This window comes from Pichia membranifaciens, assembly GCF_001661235.1.
Source record: "Pichia membranifaciens NRRL Y-2026 unplaced genomic scaffold PICMEscaffold_4, whole genome shotgun sequence".
Taxonomy (NCBI): Eukaryota; Fungi; Ascomycota; class Pichiomycetes; order Pichiales; family Pichiaceae; genus Pichia; species Pichia membranifaciens.
Genome location: NW_017566985.1, coordinates 131,635 through 150,974, shown reverse-complemented (window position 1 = coordinate 150,974; position 19,340 = coordinate 131,635). Strand labels below are relative to the sequence as shown.

General features: G+C 45.3%; 12 protein-coding genes across 12 annotated transcripts; 6 read left to right on the top strand and 6 right to left on the bottom strand.

Annotated features, from left to right (window-relative positions):
• The first annotated feature begins 45 nt into the window (after nucleotides 1–45).
• On the top strand, nucleotides 46–1,245 carry PICMEDRAFT_16867 (hypothetical protein). The gene has a single exon (XM_019161371.1). It carries the CDS (start codon nucleotides 91–93, stop codon nucleotides 1,054–1,056), a length of 966 nt encoding a protein of 321 aa, XP_019016680.1. The 5' UTR covers nucleotides 46–90; the 3' UTR covers nucleotides 1,057–1,245.
• On the bottom strand, nucleotides 1,128–3,176 carry PICMEDRAFT_35123 (hypothetical protein; the record flags this gene model as incomplete). The annotated part of the gene is made up of 2 exons (XM_019162924.1): nucleotides 1,128–2,749; nucleotides 2,810–3,176. 2 exons carry the CDS (start codon nucleotides 3,174–3,176, stop codon nucleotides 1,128–1,130), a joined length of 1,989 nt encoding a protein of 662 aa, XP_019016679.1.
• A 308-nt stretch (nucleotides 3,177–3,484) lies between these two features.
• PICMEDRAFT_73083 (hypothetical protein) lies at nucleotides 3,485–4,927 on the top strand (the record flags this gene model as incomplete). The annotated part of the gene is made up of 1 exon (XM_019164376.1): nucleotides 3,485–4,927. The coding sequence occupies one exon, from the start codon at nucleotides 3,485–3,487 to the stop codon at nucleotides 4,925–4,927; it is 1,443 nt and encodes a 480-aa protein (XP_019016678.1).
• Nucleotides 4,928–5,944: 1,017 nt separating this feature from the next.
• On the bottom strand, nucleotides 5,945–6,820 carry PICMEDRAFT_23434 (hypothetical protein; the record flags this gene model as incomplete). The annotated part of the gene is made up of 1 exon (XM_019162307.1): nucleotides 5,945–6,820. A coding segment is annotated over one exon (876 nt), but the record flags the coding sequence as incomplete, so codon positions are not given.
• An 853-nt stretch (nucleotides 6,821–7,673) lies between these two features.
• Nucleotides 7,674–8,432, bottom strand: PICMEDRAFT_73081 (hypothetical protein; the record flags this gene model as incomplete). The annotated part of the gene is made up of 1 exon (XM_019164375.1): nucleotides 7,674–8,432. One exon carries the CDS (start codon nucleotides 8,430–8,432, stop codon nucleotides 7,674–7,676), a length of 759 nt encoding a protein of 252 aa, XP_019016676.1.
• A 779-nt stretch (nucleotides 8,433–9,211) lies between these two features.
• PICMEDRAFT_12021 (hypothetical protein) lies at nucleotides 9,212–9,778 on the top strand (the record flags this gene model as incomplete). The annotated part of the gene is made up of 1 exon (XM_019159871.1): nucleotides 9,212–9,778. One exon carries the CDS (start codon nucleotides 9,212–9,214, stop codon nucleotides 9,776–9,778), a length of 567 nt encoding a protein of 188 aa, XP_019016675.1.
• Nucleotides 9,779–10,165: 387 nt separating this feature from the next.
• Nucleotides 10,166–11,450, bottom strand: PICMEDRAFT_16862 (hypothetical protein). Its single transcript, XM_019161369.1, has one exon. The coding sequence runs from the start codon at nucleotides 11,075–11,077 to the stop codon at nucleotides 10,445–10,447; it is 633 nt and encodes a 210-aa protein (XP_019016674.1). The 5' UTR covers nucleotides 11,078–11,450; the 3' UTR covers nucleotides 10,166–10,444.
• A 156-nt stretch (nucleotides 11,451–11,606) lies between these two features.
• PICMEDRAFT_73078 (hypothetical protein) lies at nucleotides 11,607–12,263 on the top strand (the record flags this gene model as incomplete). Its single annotated transcript, XM_019164374.1, has 1 exon — nucleotides 11,607–12,263. The coding sequence occupies one exon, from the start codon at nucleotides 11,607–11,609 to the stop codon at nucleotides 12,261–12,263; it is 657 nt and encodes a 218-aa protein (XP_019016673.1).
• A 39-nt stretch (nucleotides 12,264–12,302) lies between these two features.
• Nucleotides 12,303–12,665, bottom strand: PICMEDRAFT_73077 (hypothetical protein; the record flags this gene model as incomplete). Its single annotated transcript, XM_019164373.1, has 1 exon — nucleotides 12,303–12,665. One exon carries the CDS (start codon nucleotides 12,663–12,665, stop codon nucleotides 12,303–12,305), a length of 363 nt encoding a protein of 120 aa, XP_019016672.1.
• A 232-nt stretch (nucleotides 12,666–12,897) lies between these two features.
• PICMEDRAFT_16859 (hypothetical protein) lies at nucleotides 12,898–14,176 on the top strand. Its single transcript, XM_019161368.1, has one exon. The coding sequence runs from the start codon at nucleotides 12,952–12,954 to the stop codon at nucleotides 13,906–13,908; it is 957 nt and encodes a 318-aa protein (XP_019016671.1). The 5' UTR covers nucleotides 12,898–12,951; the 3' UTR covers nucleotides 13,909–14,176.
• A 316-nt stretch (nucleotides 14,177–14,492) lies between these two features.
• On the top strand, nucleotides 14,493–17,729 carry PICMEDRAFT_23084 (hypothetical protein; the record flags this gene model as incomplete). The annotated part of the gene is made up of 2 exons (XM_019162295.1): nucleotides 14,493–17,316; nucleotides 17,524–17,729. Coding segments are annotated over 2 exons (3,030 nt in total), but the record flags the coding sequence as incomplete, so codon positions are not given.
• On the bottom strand, nucleotides 17,439–19,238 carry PICMEDRAFT_16857 (hypothetical protein). The gene has a single exon (XM_019161367.1). The coding sequence runs from the start codon at nucleotides 19,167–19,169 to the stop codon at nucleotides 17,880–17,882; it is 1,290 nt and encodes a 429-aa protein (XP_019016669.1). The 5' UTR covers nucleotides 19,170–19,238; the 3' UTR covers nucleotides 17,439–17,879.
• Between the last annotated feature and the right edge of the window lie 102 nt (nucleotides 19,239–19,340).

Here is a 19,340-nt window from a genome sequence, read left to right as displayed (position 1 = left end):
GACCGACCTTTGAATGGTTAGCTCGTGTAGATATATTTAGATCAGCGGATAATGGATAGGTATATAGGCTTCTGACAGATATTAGCAGTGATGAGTGAAAAACTGTTGGTGAATGAGCATGTTGCATATGTGAAAGATTTGTTCAGGCATCCGGCCTACCTCGTGCATTTTATGGCAGAACACTTGAAGATGAACGCTCTCTATTGGGGGCTGGGGACGTTGTTTCTTGTCAATCATACAGATGAGTTTGCTCGAGATGAAGTGATCCATTTTGTTCTTTCATGTATAGATGAATCCAACGGTGGGTTCGGTGCCGCTCCAAATCATGATGCGCATATGTTGTCCACTTTATCGGCACTGCAAGTGTTGAAGATGTACGATGCGATTGGGGAAATGACATCTGAACAGAGACAGGGAGTTATCCGATTTGTGAAAAGTATGCAGCTTCCAGATGGTTCATTCCAAGGTGACCAATTTGGGGAAGTTGACACCAGATTTGTATACAATGCTCTGCAATGCTTGTCTATCTTAGAAGAGCTGGACCCCAGTATCGTTGATCCAGCAGTTGACTGGATCCTTCAATGTCAAAATTTTGACGGCTGCTTTGGAATGGTGCCAGGCTCTGAATCGCATGCAGCACAGGGTTTCACATGCTTAGGAGCATTATCCATTGCCAATGCCCTAGACAAGCTTCCCAATAAAGAAATATTAGAATGGTGGCTTTCGGATCGCCAAGTTGACAGTGGAGGCTTAAACGGAAGGCCCGAGAAACTCCCCGATGTTTGCTACAGCTGGTGGGTTCTCTCTTCGCTAGCCATGCTTGGGAAACTGCATTACATCGATGGTAAGAAGCTTCAGAAATTCATCTTATCATGTCAAGATGCCGAGAAAGGAGGTATAAGCGATCGTAAAGACAAGGAAGTCGACATATATCATACCTTTTTTGGCATTGCCGGGCTCAGCTTACTTGGATACAAGAATCTACGAAAAGTAGACCCAATATATTGCCTCCCTGTTGATGTCACGTCAACAATCAAGAAATATCCATACCCTTAATAATGCATATCAAAGTGACATACTGTTTCATTCCTTTTTAGAATGTCATGTGTTCTATATATTGCTACTAGTTAATACACCACTCTCATTTTAGCAGTTTGTGAACTCGGATAATATTCCAGATAGTTTGCTCGTCCGTTATCGTAAAATTTCCCCACATTTGACACTAGGCAGCCTTTGTACATAGTAGAAAGAGTCGGAGATGTTGAGTCAGACATAATAATACAATCTGGTAAAGGCATAACACTGAGAATTGGCCAGTAGTTAGGTAGAATCTGTCTCGTTTTGTTAACAAATGGAGATAGTATTCCTTGATCTAGTAAAGTTCTAGTGATTTTTTTAAATATGGTCGTGTCAGAATTTTCTTTCAGTGTGAGCCTGTCGATCTCCAAGTTTTGGCTGTTTACAAAAGGAGTTTCACTGTATCTGTTTTCATCATTGCGTTTCACAGCTTTTTCAATTTCTTCTTGGCTTAATTCGCACAGGTATGAGAAATCATTTCTTTTAAGGGACTCACCAATATCGTCTCTCACAATCGCAATATCTTGAGAAAGATAATTCATACGACACGGATTAGAAGCCCAAACTACGTCCTTTGCAACTCGTGAAAGCCGGGTTCCAAAAACTGAGGGAATCTTCATTTTTGGCCAAATTGAGTTGGAATTTTTGGTCACCATTGACATCCATGGATCTTCGTCTCCTGGCACAAACACTAATTTGCAATGTTCGCAGATGTTTTTAAACTGTTCCAATACGGTTGCAAGATTGTCGAAGCTTGCCTTGTATAACCCTGATGAGGTCATATGATTTAACGAGGAACCTTCAGTAACAGTTAAAGCTCTCGAGATAAATGGTCCGTTGAATATTATTGCGATTGTTCTATCGTGTACCTTCACAGTTGCTTCTTGTAAAACATCATTCGATCTTTCAGCTTTAAGGTTTATAGCAAGTTCTGTCTCAAGTTCCTGCAACGTCTTCCTCACTTTGGAAATAGTTTCCAGATCATCAAGATAAAGATTACCACCTAATACAACGATCTTGTGGTCATTATGTTGTTTGATTTGTTTTAACGTTAACGCCTTCATGGTCAAATCTATTTTCCCATTTTTTGAATAATCCCAATTAAAATCTAGATATGCCAGGGCATCGATTGTAGTAGGCCTATCTTCTGCTGGTGGATGTGAAATCGATAAAACATGAAACTTACCAGCAGAAGAATAGAATCCGTCAACAATCAAAAAGTTACCAGAGACAAAATATGTTTCTGTTGGAAAGATGCATTGTTTGAGAACTAGCTCAATCTTGTCAGTGTCATCCTGTAATTGCCATACACCAAAAGAATTCAATGTCACTAATCCAAATAATACAAATCTTTGTTCGTTTCTACCCAATAAATTTTTCACCGATGTCATATGTTTCGGCCTTTGTGTCTGGTTAAAAACTTTTGACTGCTCAGATGAATCATACTTAACTTTTGCAAAAATATCATTACGGTAAATTCTATCTCGTAATAGGTCTAGCCTCGTTGTATGGAAGTTGAGAGCATCGTCTTTTCCTGGCAGTTGAATCAACTTCGATGAGTTTTCTGGAAAATAATCAAAAATCTTCCGTCTCATGTCGTATGCAAATTTGGTGTAATGGTTTGCATCTATCACTTTGAAGAACATCTTCCAATCTATATCCTCGCTGTCATCTCTTAATTTGGGAAGATCATCCGTCTGCTCCATAATTTGAGAACTCAATATCAGAGAACTATCATAGGTAGTGGCATCAGTGAAGGATGAATTTGCTGGCTCCGCCTCTTCTTGTAAAGCTTTTGACTTTTTGGTTTTCATTCTTTGTTCGTTTGCTATGATTTCCTTGATAACTTGGGTTACACCATTTCCATCAATAAATATTCCACGGCCTTGCTCTTTCCATAGTTTGGCAACTGCATCAAGAAATGCAGATGTTTTAGGATCTTTTTTCCATTTTGTTCCAAACCTTCGGCCAACATAAGAAGCCAATTTCTCGAGAGCTGTAGATTGAACGTTCAGTCCGTATTTTTTAGATAAAACACGATAAGCAAAAGGTCGAAACACAGAAGGGTTTAGTTCAATCGGCAAAGTTGGCTCAATCATGGCACCAATCTCCAAGAAAGAGCTATCCATTGTTGATTTATACCTGGATTTATAAAGTGTGTCAACTAGATTGACTTCAGTTTTCGGCTGTCACTGAAAGACCCAAGTTCTGATGTATCGAGAACGCTAATCTGCTGAAATACGCTGAATCTTCACCGCGTCAAAAAATTTTGAACGCGTCGCTTTTAATATCATGAAACAGGCACTTCCTCGGTAAAGGGCATGTTTACTTCTTGAATAATACCTCTTAAAACAAGCAAATACCGGCAACTGTGGCGTTAAACCAGGTCACTGTGACTTGAAGTGCCATGTCCTACATACCAGCATTAAAGACGCCCATAGGACAACCAAGGAGAAGTTTTAGAACCGATTCACAAGGCATTGCCTCCTCGGAAAATGGGACTCGTGCCGATCGATTTGCAGAGATTTCAAAGAGTCGACCTGCACCATCACAGGTGAGGTTCAAAAGTGTGTTACCATCGAGTAAAAATTCAATATCTTTGAACCAAAATGAAAGAGAAAGAAGAAAACACGAAGCTTTAGAGTTCTTGAGAAAAGAAACGAGAGCTAGTCATTCTACGAATCACTCCATACCCAGAAAATATACCAGTCGTCAAAACAATCCTGATTCTTTAAAAACATATCAACTTTTGGGAGAAAGACCGATTGACCGCATACCAGGCTCGTCATCTAGATCTGCCATCTATGATGATCAAACGGTCAAAAATATCACTAGAGAATCACTTCGAAGGAACCCACTGGGATATACCTCACAGATATCTGATAGAAGATCAAGAGTTTCCAAACCTAACAATTCATTTGCTTCAAAAAATAATGGCCTGCTGAGCTCGTTGAGCAATTTTGGATCCAAAGTTTTCCGTTCAATTTTGTATAGTGAGCAAGACACGAATCCCAATGAACCCTCGAGCCAACCCTCATTCAGCTCTTTGGGATCGTTTCGGTCAGATCTTCATAAAGAGCAAGACGATATACTGAGAAGCGAAATCAAGCAAAAAGAGCTGGATCTGCAGTTGGAGGAAAGAAGGCGGTATCTAGATGAGTTAAACAGGCAAATAGTACGGACAGAGAAAACCTTAGCAAGCGATTCTCCGAAAACAATAATGGATCAATCCAAGTCGATAGATCAGCAAATCGGAAAATTGGACGAAAGACTGCAAAATATTTTGGAAGAAGTGAACTCTACTTCGAACGGGAAGCTTCTAAAAGAACTGGAAAGTATCAAAGGAGAGCTGACAACGTTAAGGCGTAAACAAGAATCGAATAACATGAAATTTGAGTCCAGATTTGAGGACATGAAGTTAGAGAATCAACTCAATCGACAAAAATTTGATCAGCTGTTTGAAGAGCTGGAGGAGAAGAGAAAAGAATTAGATTTGGAGAAAGACACTTTGATAAAAATACTCCAACGAAATGGTACCGAACACACGAACACTAAGTTCGATAAAAGGAAAAACTACACTTCTGAAGCGAACATTGATACAACTGCGAGAAAACGGGTTAACAGTTACACCAAAGGTATATTCAGCGATAACGAAAATGGCGAAAATGATGATGACGATGATGATGATGATGATGATAATGATGACGAAGCTGGCTCATCAGATATCATGAAGTACATCAAGGAGAATAGAAGGAGAAATACAGACTATACGCCAGTGAGAGTGAGGAATCGTATCAGGCAGATTACAAACAGTCTGAAAAAGATAGAAAAAGCTGCTAAAAAAACATAATAGCTTGTTAGTTGAGCTATGCTACTTTTGTTAATGTGTTATCATTTGTAAAACTACGCTGATATGTATATATTTATATGTATATATATTTGGAATTCCATTAAACGTTCAATATAAAAGAAAATTAGATTATGTCCATCTGAAAATTAGGATCTGCGTAAGTGAAAAAAAGAAAATAAACAAGCCAGAGAGTTGGTCTATTTTTCAATCCAAGTACCTCTTGAATAAGTTCATGAGCACGTTATCTCTCTTCTCGAAACTGCTCTTAGAATCAATGTAGTCGCAACCTACATCAACTTGGTCGCCATTATTGTAAGCATAGCAAGTTGTTCCGGCAGAACAAGGCATTTTCACCCAGTTTCCAAAGTTGCAAATTGCAAAAGAGCCGTCTGATGCACAAGCGATATCATTTTCGTTGCAAGAAGAAGCACCACCCAAGTAAAGACCTTGCTCAAAGTTCTTGTTGAGACATTGAGCCTTGGCAAGTCCACTAAGTGAGGAGCAATCTGAACCTGAATTGGAACCTGAACCTGAGCCACCAGCAGTGGTAGAAGTGGTAGCAGCAGTAGATGTGGACGAGATAGAGAGAGTGGTGGGAGTAGGCTGAGCCGTCAAAGCAGGTTGTTCACCTACCATTGAGGTTGGGCTAATCAGTGACTCGGAAGTATTGGTATCAATTGAGTTTGAAGTTGTGGTTGAAGATGTAGCAGCTGCAGAGGTAGTTTGTTCCACTGAATTGGTTTGTTCGCTAGAAAAGGATGATGCAGAAATAGGCTGTGAGATAGTTGATTCTTCTGCACTGACAGTCAAAGAGTTGCTAGAGCTAGAACTGGTGGAACTAGTCAAACTCGTGGAACTCGTGGAACTGGTCAAGCTCGTGGAACTCGTGGAACTCGTGGAACCGGCAGAGCTAGAGCTTAAAGAGTTTGAAGGAGTAGCATCTGACAAGCCAGATCCAGAATAAGAGTCATCCAAAAGTGATTGCAAATTGTTGCCAAAGGTGTCACCATTAACTTTATTTGAAGTAGACCATGAAGCATCCCACAAAACGAAACCACCAAAATGAGAATCTTCTTTGTTGAGAATAGTGTTCTGGAATGTGGATTTGATTTGGTCGATGGTAGCATAGCCTGAACCAGCAGCACCTGTAGCGGCTGGCAAGCCAACAAACAATTTGATGTTCTTATTTGGGGAAGTGTTTTCAGCAAAGGTGTTCCAGGTATCCCAGTTGAAGTTGGAGCCTGTAGTTGCACAATAGTTGTTGTAGAACTGGATAAAGGCAAAGTCAATGGATGCATTTTCCAACAAGTCACCAACAGAAGCATCAGGATAAGGGCACTGTGGTGCTGCAGATAAGTAGTAAGTTTTGGATGAGTCTTCGGAGAAATAAGATCTCAACTTGTTAGCAAGAGTAGCATAGCCCTTAGGGTTGTTGTTTTCGATATCAAAATCAAAACCATCAACCACTGCATCGTCGAAAGGTCTTTCAACAGATGAGTCGGAGCCTCCACCAAACATGTTCCACAAGGTGCCTGCAAAATCTGCGGTAGAATCGTCGGAGAATCCGTAGGCACCAGAGGCACCGCCCAGTGAGATGAGGACGGTTTTACCCAAAGATTGACAAGTTTTAATGTCTTTGCCAATCTGAGGACAATGCAGCAAGCCGCTGGAGTAAGACTCTGTGCAAGCGTTGGCAAAGTTGACGTTTGGTTGCTGAGAAGAACCAAAGACATCGATGAAGGAGAGGATGTAAATATCTGCCTTTTCGGAACTACAATAAGATGCTAGGTCTTGTTGTGTTCCAGCAGAGTTCTGGCCCCAGTAGAGGGCAACGTTGTTGTAATCTGAGATCGCAGAGACCACTGTCGATAGGGTAAAAGAAAGTAACAAGGAGTGTAACATTGTAAACGATTGAATTAGTTTGGAAAAAAATTGTATTGTAAAAAGGAATGACAATAGTTGGGGGATATCAAGAGGGTTTAGGGGGTTTTCGAAAGAATGACTAGTAGTTAGGGATGGTTAGAGGAAGTGGCTTAATTGCGGGACTTCAACTTTGGAGGTTAATTGGTTGTTTGGTTGGCTGTTTGGATTGTGTGAGACAACAAGTGACTGAAAAGTGAATGAGGAGCAGATGCTAGTTAGCGAGAGGGTTAGGGTGTTTGAAAGAAAAAGGTAACGAATGAATGAGTTAAGCTGTGTTGGGTAGAGGCTAATTAATTTGCTCTTTTCTAAGAGTGTTGGCCAAAACTAAGGAGCCATGTAGTGAAGAAAAGTGTAAATTCCGATGCATGCTGCGGAGGGAGCAAGGCCAGGAAGGGGTGGATATTTATACGGGGGTGCTTGCTGCTGGTGCTGGCGGTGGGCTGTCCATGGTGCTTTGCAGCACAGATGTGCGTCTACAGGACGCAGTGCAATTGGTGTGCAGAGGTGCTGGACAAGGGTGCTTGAGCCTTTGAGGATGTGAAACCGAAATTAGTGCCCGATCGGGAAGGAGCATCGACCAGCACGCTGGGTGTTGAGCATGTTGGGGGGTGACGGCGGGAGCGCACAGCGAGGCCTGACGGGTGGCTGGGCGGAGGGGGGTTACAGATTGGAGGTGTGTTTCATCCTGTTTGGGACAGGGGGGGACAAGGTATACAGGGGATGTGGAGGGCCCAAAGAGGCATTCGAAGAGGCGTCCGAAGCGCCCGAGAGGCAAGGTACACGAGGGGGGAGAAAAGGGGCCATTGTTAGATGTGCGGCGGCGTCACTCGAGCATGTAGAAGTAGACCCTGCTTCGGAGCTCGACGGTGGACTCGTCGGTGTCGTCCTTGAAGAGCGGGGACCAGTGCTCCATCTCGACGAAGCGGGAGGCGAAGCGGAAGGGCGCCTGCTGGGCGAGGTCGAAGAATTCGAGGTCCTTGTGGAAGAGCTTGGGCCGGTGGGGCGAGAAGGTGACGAGCACCTTGCCCGTGCCCGGGGTGAGCAGGCTGCGGCAGGAGTGGAGGAGCTTGCGGTGCTCGCTGTGGTTGAAGATCACGTCGCTGAGGATGATGACGTCGAAGGTGGAGCACTCGCCCGCCGTGTGCTGGCGGAGCGTGGCCTCGATGTCCGCGGTGTCGTTGCCCCAGATGTACCCGAGGGCGGCGCAGTTGGCGCCGACCTTGTTTTCGGCGATGTTCTTGCGGATGTTGCCGATCAGGTCTGCGTCCGGGTAGTCTGTGGACACCACGAACCGGGCGCCCAAGTGCGCCGAGAGAATCGACGGGAGGGCTCCGCCGGAGCCCACCTCGAGCACCGTCTTGTTGCGCACCAGCGTGTCTGCGTGTTTCTCCAGGTACCGGGCCAGGTAGAGGCACGCGTGCGTCAAGATGTGGCCGTACAACGGCGACGACCCGACGAGGTTGATCTGCAGCCCCGTGTCTGTGGTCTGCGTGAAGTACTCGGCGAGCGTGCCCTGGGGCTGCTCCGGACGGAAGCTCTCCGGTTCTGCAAACAGCGACGCAGGCAGCATGCTCTCTGTCATCGTGGTATCTTCTGCTCTGCTGTGCTGTGCTCTGCTGTGCTCTGTGCTCTGCTGTGCTCTGTGCTTTTGCCCTCTCCACGTTGCCCCGTCCCCTCCTCCGGCCCTCCTGTTGCCCCGTTTTCGCCCCTCCGGCTCTCTATCGCCTCCTGCCCCCTCGTCCGCCATCGCCTGCTCGCCTCGCTGCTGAAAAGTTCCGAGGACGAAAAAAAAAAAAAAAAAAAGCGAAAAGCGAAAAGCGGAAAAAAAAACCGGCCCCGCGTCCCGCTTACGTCAGCCGCTTATGTCAGCAAGACCTAGACTTTTTTTCTCTTTCTCTCCTTCCCTTCTTCTCCTTTTCCCCTCTCCTTTTCCTCCCCCCCCCGCACACCGCCCCTGCCGATCCGCTGGCTGGCCGGCTGGCCGGGCGCTTTGTTGTCCCCGCGTCCCCAAGTGGCAACTATCTCGGTCTGGGACCTCTCCACGTTTTCTCTCCCCCAGGCCGCTGGCGGGGTGCTGGCTAGGTCGTTGCTCGGCTGCGCCGTCTCCGGGAGGTTTTCCTTTTCCGCTGACAGACCCGGTCAGACGCAGTGTACTGCTGGTGTTGAGGCCTTAAGGGTGCACTCTTGAGAATGGTTCGGGTGGTTCAGAGGGTTGTAGTGGGGTTGTGGTGGGGTTGTAGGGTGTTCAAGCACGCTGTCCGGATCGCCGTTCTCTCGCTGCACACGCTCCTGCCCCCCTAGCGTTCTCTAGCCGCTACCGTCTCTCGTTTGCCTCCAAACAGCCCGTCCCCAGCATCAGCCATGAAACCAGCCGTCTGCCTGCACTGGCTGCTGTCGCTCTGCGTCCTGGCGCTCGCCGTGGACACAGACACAACGACGCCGGTGACCACCACGGCGGCGCCGGCTACCACGGCGGCTACCACCACGCCCACAACTGCCGTCACGCCGGCTACCACCACACCGGCTACCACCACACCGGCTACCACCACGCCTGCGCCAGCTGCCACTGCCGCCGCCACAACAACGTCCTCGTCGTCCTCCACCACGGCGCCAACTACCAAAACCACAAACACCCCCACGACAACAGGCACCGGCACAACCGCAACGCCCGCCACCACGGACACAAACACCGGCACCACATACACCCCGCTCACGACCCTCCCGAACCCAACCACAACCAGCATCGACCACAACACCTGGGTCTGGCTGACCATCACAAAGGGAGCCGTCGTGTACGCCACGTCCAGCGCCTACGTCCAGCAGTTCACGTCGATGTACAGCACCATCGCAACCTTCTCCTCGGGCACCATCGGCCTCGGCACCATCAAGGGCACGGTCGGCACAACCAGGGTCTACCGAACCGTCTGACCCCTCCCGTCCCCCCTCTGAACCTTTGAAACAAACAACAAGCATCTCTAGCATACCCACCTTTTTCTCTCCCCCCTCCCCCTTCTTTTTCTTTTCTGTCCCCTTTTCTCAGCTCCACTTCTTCACTTGTATTTTATCTTGGCTTTCCTTCATTTCGTTCGTTTAGTCCCGTCACCTGCCTTTTCTACTCATGTTCTTTTTCTACTTCCGAGCCCCCTCTCCACACTCTTTCGTTCACGTTCCAAATTTTTTGTCTGCTTTTCCACCTCAGCCTTGTCTGTTTAGTTTCCCCCCCAAGTTCACACTACCCCCGTCTTTTCCAAAAACAGTCTTCTTAGTACCGCAAGTTTATATCGATTCTATATCCTCTAATATCTCTAGGTAAATCTCTCACGTGCTACTAGCATTTATTTGATTTCATAGCAAATTATTTCAACTAAAAAATCCTCCACTCTGAAAAGCTAACATGAAAGTGGGAAAAATAGGGAAATAGGGAAAATAGGAAAACAGGGGACTATAAAAACAAGAGTAATGAAAGAAGGGAGGAATATTAAAAAAAGAACTAAACAAAAACCAAATCAAATCAAATCGATTCTATTGATCAACTACTACGGCTTCTTGCTCTGTCTGTTTGTTAATGACCGGTTAAGTTGTTTGCTTATTTATTTACATAATAATCATTGGTTTAGCACCTCTAATCTCGGAATCCTTGTGTCTCAAAAATTCTATCTTGTCTTCGTCACCCAATTTCAACACCTTCTTGAAGGTCTCGCCGATGGCTCTCAATTTCTCCTCATCGCAGGACTTGGTCCACAAACCAATCTTGACAATACCCTTTCTGACGTTAAAAACAACACCGTTGACTTCGTTTTCGTCCTTCTCGATGGTTTCACCAATGACACTTAAAAGGGCTCTGATCCAAAGCTCGTTCAAATCTTCTCTTCTGCCCTTGAACTGGCAGTACCACTTACCGCCCTGTGCATTCTTGGAGTCTTCCCATTCAGGCTTGATGTCGTCCCTGAACAAGTGGTAGTCCGATCTCGATGGCAACTCATTCACCTTTGGAATGGCGTGAAAAATCCCCCAGAATTCCTCAACCGTGTTGAAGCTCACAACTGGCTTCAAAAGCTCTGCCCAACTCTCGTTGTTGTCGACAGGTGGCTTGGTGTACCACAAGGTCCACTTGGAGTTGAGCGGGTGTTTGACGTTGAACTCTTCACCGTTTTCTAAAACTGTGGTATCTTTCTTCTCATCTAAAGATAAGTCCTTAGTGGCATTATTTAATTCTTCAGTAGACATCTGTAGAACAATAGGTTATCAAAACACAGCGCTGTCCTTGCGCCAGATAACAGTTAGTATATGAATGCGGAAGGACCGATCCAAATGGAACGGAAACACGCCAAGGCAAAAAAAGGGGAACCACCACTGTGCCGAGCACGTCTCCTGCGGGGGCACCTCCTCCGCCCTTCCTCTCCTCGCCCGGCTCTATTCTGCTAAGCATCACTGCATACCTTTTCCAAACAAACTCTCAATGAACAATCCGTGCTGGGTGGTAAAGGATCCAGAAGCCAACGGGGATACGGTGCACAGGCCTGTGGCCCTCTTCTTCTCTTCCTCTTCTTTTGCTCTTCTTCACCGCTGGCCTGCTCAGTTTTCATGCGACGAGAACGAGGAAAATTTCAGTTTTCCGGAATTTTTTTTCTTGGGCGGTCGATCGTCTTAAAACGGTCGGAGATGACGACTTGGAAGGTCAAGTGTGTCTGGAGGGCCTGACGAGAAGCAAAAGGAGGAGTAAGAGAGGGCTCTAGGGGCTCTGAAAGGGGCAGACATGGAGTCAGAGCAGAGCAAAGGTGACAGAAATAGACAAAATGCACTGATTGTTGACCGGGGGCTAGCGAAAAGCGGAACGAAGGTGCACGGAGTGAACCCAGCTCTGCTTATCGAGAAGATCCTGCGAGAGAGGATCCAGGACGCTCACTACTGGCACTTGCGGGCGTCGCAGCTGGGATTCTACGAGGTGCTGGACGAATGTGTCGAGTCGGTAGTGGTGGTCGGGACGTATGTGAATGCGGCGAGGACGAAGGCATGCAAGTTCGTGGTGCTGTTGTTCCGGTTGCTGCAGTTCGAGGTTCTTCCCGAGGACGTAGTCGAGTGGCTCGTTGCTGGGGAGCACGGCTTCAAGTACCTTTCTGTGCTCTTCATGGTCTACGCACGGCTCATGTGGGAAGACCAGGCGAAGCTGTGGACGGTGCTCGAGGCGAGGCTGGACGACTTCCGGAGGATCCGTGTGGTGGAGAACGGAGCAGTGCGCTTGGCTCACGTGGACGAGATCGCAGACTCTCTCCTCGAGGAAGCAAAGTTTGTGGACATGGCTCTGCCGAGATTGGTGAACCGGTGGGTGTTAGAGGAGCAGGGCGTCCTGGAGGAGCGGGAGAGCGCTCTTGTGGACGAGTTCGAGCGGGAACTTGAAGATGCCGAGTCTTGAATTACTGTACAGAGATTAACATGAATACATACGTAGGCCTCAGAACCCTCTGTTCTTCGCCCGTGCCGTGCGTTTAGGCGCCCTGCCGGGCGCACTGTGCGGACCGGGCTGGCTCTGGTTCTGCTGCTGCAGCTTCTTCTTCGGTCTGAACACCGAGTCCGAGAGGATCGAGTCCAAGTTCAGCTCGTCCGGCAAGAGCACCATCCGCACCTGGTTCCCACGGATAGTCATGTGCTCCAGCGCCGCCGGAGTGCGGTCCACCGCCGTCATCTTCACGTCCTTGAGATTGATATTCATCGCCGGCGACACCGACAGGATCGTGCCCTGCACCATCGTCCCGTTCTTCAACTCCACCTGCACAGACTCGTTATGCAGCTTCATGAGAAAATTCACCAACTTCATGCTTGTCGTGTGCGTGTGTTATCCTATGCTGTGCAATGTGGAATGGGTCTTCTTGTGCCACCGCTTCTTCTTTCTTATTTCCTCTTTCAACACACCCTCCAATTCATGCCCGAGGCGAAAATGCAAAAAACCCTCCCGCGCCGCAGGCAGAGAGTGCGGCCTGCCTGTCTAGAGTGGACATCTTGCTCTTTGCACGCCTGTCAGAGGCAATTCCAGCAAAAGCGCCGGCCTGGACGGAGACGGAGTGGCTACACAGCACCGAGCCATACTCAATTCGCAGCACGCAATGGTGAACCTCATCATTAACCCGCTTTCCAAAAAGCTCAAAAAGATCAACTGCGACACCACGCCAAACACGCGTCTTTCTGCCATCATCGAGGCCTATGCCAAGAAGAACAGCGTCTCCGATCCAAACCGAATTAAGTTCTCCTACCTGGCAGAGGAGAATGACAAGGAGAAGGACAAAAAGAAAAGGCTTCCTCTGAAAAACTACTTGACACTCGAGGAAAATGGCCTGGACTTCGCCCAGGCCTCCACACTCAACGTTTATGCCAAGGACGTCGGGCCCCAGATCGGCTGGAGAACCGTCTACTTTCTCGAATACCTAGGACCAATGATCATACACTCCTTGTTCTACTACGGGTACTACAGTGCAAGCGACATGACCTACACCCAGGTGCTTGCCTATAACTTGACTCTCTTGCACTACTTGAAGAGAGAGTACGAGACCTTGTTCATCCACACGTTTTCTGCAGACACCATGCCTTTTGCATTTCTATTCAGAAACTCAGGACACTACTGGATCAACAGCTTGCTCATTGCCTTCTCCGTCTACTCCCCACAGAGCGTTGTCTATAGCAACAAATTCTGGAGCGTGATCCACCATGTTGAGGACCGCTCCTTGGACGAATTGAAGTGGTTCGGGGGTGCCATGGTTCTCTTTGAGATCTGTAACTTATACTGCCACATCATCTTGAGAAGATTGAGATCGGACGGCACCAGAGCACACAAGATCCCTTACGGTTTCGCCTTCAAGTTTGTTTCTTTTCCAAACTATCTTTTCGAATTTCTCTCCTGGACTGTGTTTGCCGTCATGACCAACAATTGGTCCTCCTACGTTTTCCTCGTTGCTGGAACAGGTACCATGATGATGTGGGCTAAGCAGAAACACGCAAAGTACAAGAAGACCTTTGGGGACAAGTACCCAAAGAACAGAAAGGCCATGATTCCTTTCATCTTCTGATGCTTCCTCCAAAATTACTTACGACACGTATTCACGATTCAGTTACACGTAAATATCTATTATCTACTTAGATATACTCTCATATAACTTCATATATCGCTTCCTCTATCCAGCGGCTTGCACAAACATACGACGTGTGTGCACGGTTATTGGTCTTTCTACGCCTGAAACGTGTGCGCCATTTTTGGCGGAGTTCAGAAGTATATTTACATAATTAATATTTACATATATCGATCGAGTGGCATACTCAACGGCGTAGAATTATTACCACGTTTTCTGTCTCTAGAGCTGTCCTTCTCTTCCTTCTGTGACCATTGAGTAACTTGGCTAAGCAAAAGGTACTCACTACACGCCGGTTACCTGCTCAGATGCCTGACCCCACTCCAGGGCCTTCTCAGCAAGACCCCCCCCAAACAAACTCGGTCGGCTCAACCAACTCTACACGCTCAGTCTCTAACTCAAACTATACCCAGAACGACGATTCCAATTGGACTTACCCCAATACAAACCCGAATCCTAAGATAGAGAAGAAACAGTCCACAAGATGCATTCGGTCTCCGTTGCCGCAATCTATTTCACGGCAGCATAATGGAAACAACCCCAATCACCACCGACAATACGTTTTGCTAAGAGATAAGGCTCAGGGTAGTAATTCTGCTGCTTCGCCGCTTATTTTGTCCGAAATGTCTGGTAACCCACAATCCCCACAACTTCAAGGACAACCAAGTCAGTTGTCACTGAACCAGGGGAAGCCAAAACCATATCTACGCAAACAAGCCTCAGCCAAGTACGTTTTCTCCGTTGACGATAACGAAGATGAAATTGAGGAAGATCTCACTAGGGAATACCTAGAAGGCTATGGAGATGCCCTCAGACAAAGATTCAAATCATCATTGCAATCTCCTTCTGCTCCTCCTGAGGCAACCAACAATGCAGTCCAAGACAAGAAGAAAGAATTGGAGCACGACGTGATGAATAACCTCCAACAAGCTAGTAAGAACTTGAAAGACTTGAAAGATCTGGAAGTGGATTCTATACACAAATCCCAGGAGAATTATGATGACTATGGTGAAGAATATCCACAAGGGTCAAGTAACAATACATACAGAAACGTCAGCGACTCGAAAGAACCCGTAACTTCTGCCAAAGAAGGTAAGAACGTTAGTAATAATGCTCCTGATGACGACGTTGATGATAATGCTTCCATGCTCTCCAATGAATCATTCACTTTGAAAGAAAGACAGGTTGCAATCAATGAAACACATCCCTTTGGTATCAGAATCTGGAAACCTGCAATTTATAAAAAAGACAGAAGTGTTCAAAAAGAAGCAGAGTTGGATATTCATGCTATTCCGGGGGCAAAACCTAAAATCAGCTATTCTGTTGGTTTTTTCAATATAATTTGGGCATGTACATTTGGACTTGTGCTATACTTAACCTGTATGCTTCTAGGAACAGTGACTTTTTTCTTTTCCATGTTTTGCAACCCAAGAACAAATGACTCTGTCAAGTACGCTAAATTTTATTGGAACTTAGGTTCTTACTTGCTATATCCGTTTGGGAAAATTGTTATTCTAAAATCAGACAAAAATTATATCAACGAGGACGCTAACGTTGGCAGTTCAATTGATGAATTTGCCAGGTGGAGGACACAGAATCAAGGAAAGTTGTTCTTTTCTGCTCCTAACGCATATCAGCTTCATTTACACAAACCTGATCCTGACAATGCCGAAAATGTTCCTTCTCCGATGGTTGGGACTGCACCTACAGTACCAGAAACCACTGTTTCTGATTTGACTGACGATGATGAGCTAAACACCACTTTTTACAAAAAACGTTTCTTTGGTAGAGGTGATTGGAATATCGGTCGTGTGGTGTTCTACGTTCAATACTACTTGATACTGGTGCCAATTGGAATTGTTTTCAGTTTTATTACCTGGCTTTCTGCTTTTTGTATTCCAATGACGAAAGTGTTGACGATCATGGCTAGCCATATCAGACGCCATCCGTTGGCACTATCTTTCGAAGATGAAAATCAATATTATAGAAGACAATTGGCAAACCCTCAAATGCGTAAGAATGAATCATTTTTGATTCTTACTTATCGTTCATTTGGGTTCCATTATTACAAATATACTGTTGATGGAACCAACATTTTCTTTATCAATTTGAACTTTCTTGTCATTTTCACGATCGTAGACTTTTACTTCCTTAAGAGCAAGTTTCATTGGATCAATCCATTAACAGACTCCACGGTAATTTTTGGCTTATGCTTAGTTTCAATTATTCCATTGGCTTACTTCATAGGACAAGCTGTTGCATCTATTTCGGCACAAACTTCTATGGGAGTAGGTGCTGTTATAAATGCGTTTTTCTCAACCATTGTCGAAGTTTATCTTTATTGTATTGCACTAGACCAATCCAAGGCAAAATTGGTAGAAGGTTCATTAATTGGATCAATTCTTGGAGGTGTCCTCCTTCTTCCTGGTGGCTCAATGTGTTTTGGTGCTATTAGAAGAAAAACACAAAGATATAATCCTGCTTCTGCAGGAGTTTCTTCAACAATGTTACTATATGCAATTTTGGTCATGTTGTCACCAACCATTTTATATGAGATCTATGGTGAATACAAAGTTCGCTGTCAAGCTTGCGATCTTTCCTCTGGTGAGGATTGTAGAAACTGTCATTATTATCAGCCTTCCGTTGTCATTGATCCGCTTTACATTAATCACTTGAGACCTTTTACAATCATCTGTGCTTTGAGTTTGTTTTTGGTCTATTGCATTTGTTTATTATTCACCTTGAAAACACATGCTGCACTGATTTGGTCAAATCCAATAACTTCGAAGGAGAAGAAGCTGGATTATACTCCTGGAGTTGCCCCTGCTCCGACATCTGAAATTCAAAGTGTGACATCATTCAATTTGAATGACCAAAATACAACTTTGAACAGTTTGAGACCAGTTAACCAGAATGCTAATAGTCAAATATCCAAGACTGAATCCTCCACTCCTCCACAGCAAAATATACCTCCTCAAAAGCTTCAATCACAACCACCAGCGGTAGAGCCATCTGGCGGGCATGATGCACCAAATTGGTCACGTACCAAATCTACAACAATCCTTCTTACTGCAACACTTATGTATGCGATCATTGCAGAAATATTGGTTGATTGTGTTGATGATGTTTTGAAATCGATTGCAATTAATCCCAAATTTTTGGGTTTGACCATTTTTGCGCTTGTTCCAAATACCACTGAGTTTGTGAACGCTTTCTCTTTTGCAATACATGGAAACGTTGCATTAAGTATGGAGATTGGTAGTGCATATGCCCTACAAGTTTGTTTATTACAAATTCCTATTGTCATGTTGTATTCGGTTTGGAACTTCAGTAAAGCTTATACAGATAGTCAAAACTTCCCGGTATTGATATCCAAGACGATCAGTGGTGAATGGAAAGGATTACCAAGATTATCACAACTATTGAGATTGGCACCATCTTTTTCGTCCTTGGATCCAATGCTTGTTTCGCCTGTGGAAAATGCTATTGCTGGTACATTTGGCATTACTGGTGAGATGGGCGCTGTGGATCCAGGACAGCTTGCCAGCATTGGAGTCGACAAAATCTTCTCCCTAATTTTTCCACATTGGGACTTCATAGCATCTTTGCTTGGGGTTTACATGTTCACTTACATTTACACCGAAGGTAAAAGTAACTATTTCAAAGGCTCCATTTTGATCTTCTTGTATCTGGTCTTGATCAGTGGGTTTTATTTTGCCCTCAAAATTGACAGTGAAAGCCTTGCAGATTTTGAAACATTGGAAGTGTTTGGCGGCAGAGTCTGGAATAGGAAATAAGTAAAGACATTCTATTCTTAATACGTACATTTAATAGGATCTATTATGAATTTACTCCTTAATTATATAATTGTTCTCCAAAGTATAAAATATAATAATTATTTCATCAATGCATTATGATTGTTCGGCCACTGAAGCTTCGAATGCATTGTCTAAAATTTTGACACCTTCAATCAAAGTCTCGTCCTCAATGTTTAGCGGTGGAACGAATCTGATGACGTTACCTCCTGCAGTGATGACTAGCAATCCCAAATCTTGAGCCTTTGCAACAATCTTTGCCGGGCTTTCCTTGCACTCCAAACCCAAAATCAAACCTTGTCCTCTGACCTCAACAATGGAATCGCTATATTTTTCCTTTAGTTCATTAAGCTTGCTTCTCAATAATTCACTTTTTTGGTTGACTTTGGCCAAGAACTCTTCGTCAGCTATTCTTTCTAGTACGTTGCATCCGATTCTACAAGCCAATGGGTTACCACCAAAAGTGGTTCCGTGATCACCGACCTTCAACACATTTTCGACGTCCTCACTGATCATTGTTGCACCGATTGGGAAACCATTACCCAAGGCTTTAGCCATGGTTAAAATGTCTGGGTGAGCTTCCTTTGGTAATTTTGAGTGAGCCCATAAGGTACCACTACGGCCCATACCACATTGAATTTCGTCATAAATCAAAACGGCGTTGTTTTGCTTACATAGCTGTTTCAATTGGATCAGAAATTCAGGCTTCATTGGATGGACACCACCTTCACCTTGAACAGGCTCGATAATGACACCACAAGTCTTCTCATTGATCAAGGCACGGACTGAATCTATATCATTGGGAGTTGCGACATGGACTCCGGGGACCAATGGTGAAAATGGTGCTTGGTATTTAGGGTTAGGGGTGACACTCAATGCGCCCATAGTACGACCATGGAAAGAGGTTTTGAAAGTGATAAATTCGGTTTTGTCAGAAGAAAAGGACTTTCCGTGCTTTCTGGCAAATTTCAAAGCGGCTTCGTTAGCTTCGGTACCCGAGTTGCATAAGAACACACGAGATGCGTCGTGCATACCGTTGAATTTCTTTGTTTTTTCTACCAACTGCTTGCTTAGCTCGAGAGTCCATGGGTTGTGGTAGAGGTTGGAGCTGTGCATGAGTGTGGAAGCTTGATCGAACATGATCTTGGCGATTTCCGGGTCGGAATGACCTAGCGAGACGACGGCAATCCCCGCGGTAAAATCAATGTACTTCTTTTGGTCCAAATCATAAAGATAGGATCCCTTTGCCGATGCGAGAATAAAAGGAGGACGAGAGTAGGTCGTGACTTCAAATGGAACGTGTGAAGACAAATAGTCCTTTGTCGAGATGAATCTTTTTGTAGCAGCGTTTGGCACGCATTTCATTAACTTGCTGAATCTCAACATGGTTAGCTTCTTGTTTGTGCTTTAGAAGTAGAGAGCCTGAGATACACCAAGGTTGAACGAGGAGAGTTGTAGAGCTGGGGAAAACAGTGAAGAGAAAATTTCAGTCTTCACTGTTACTGTCGAAGAGGAAACCGGAATGGTCCCCCCTCGCTGAAAAGGGTAATTTCAGTA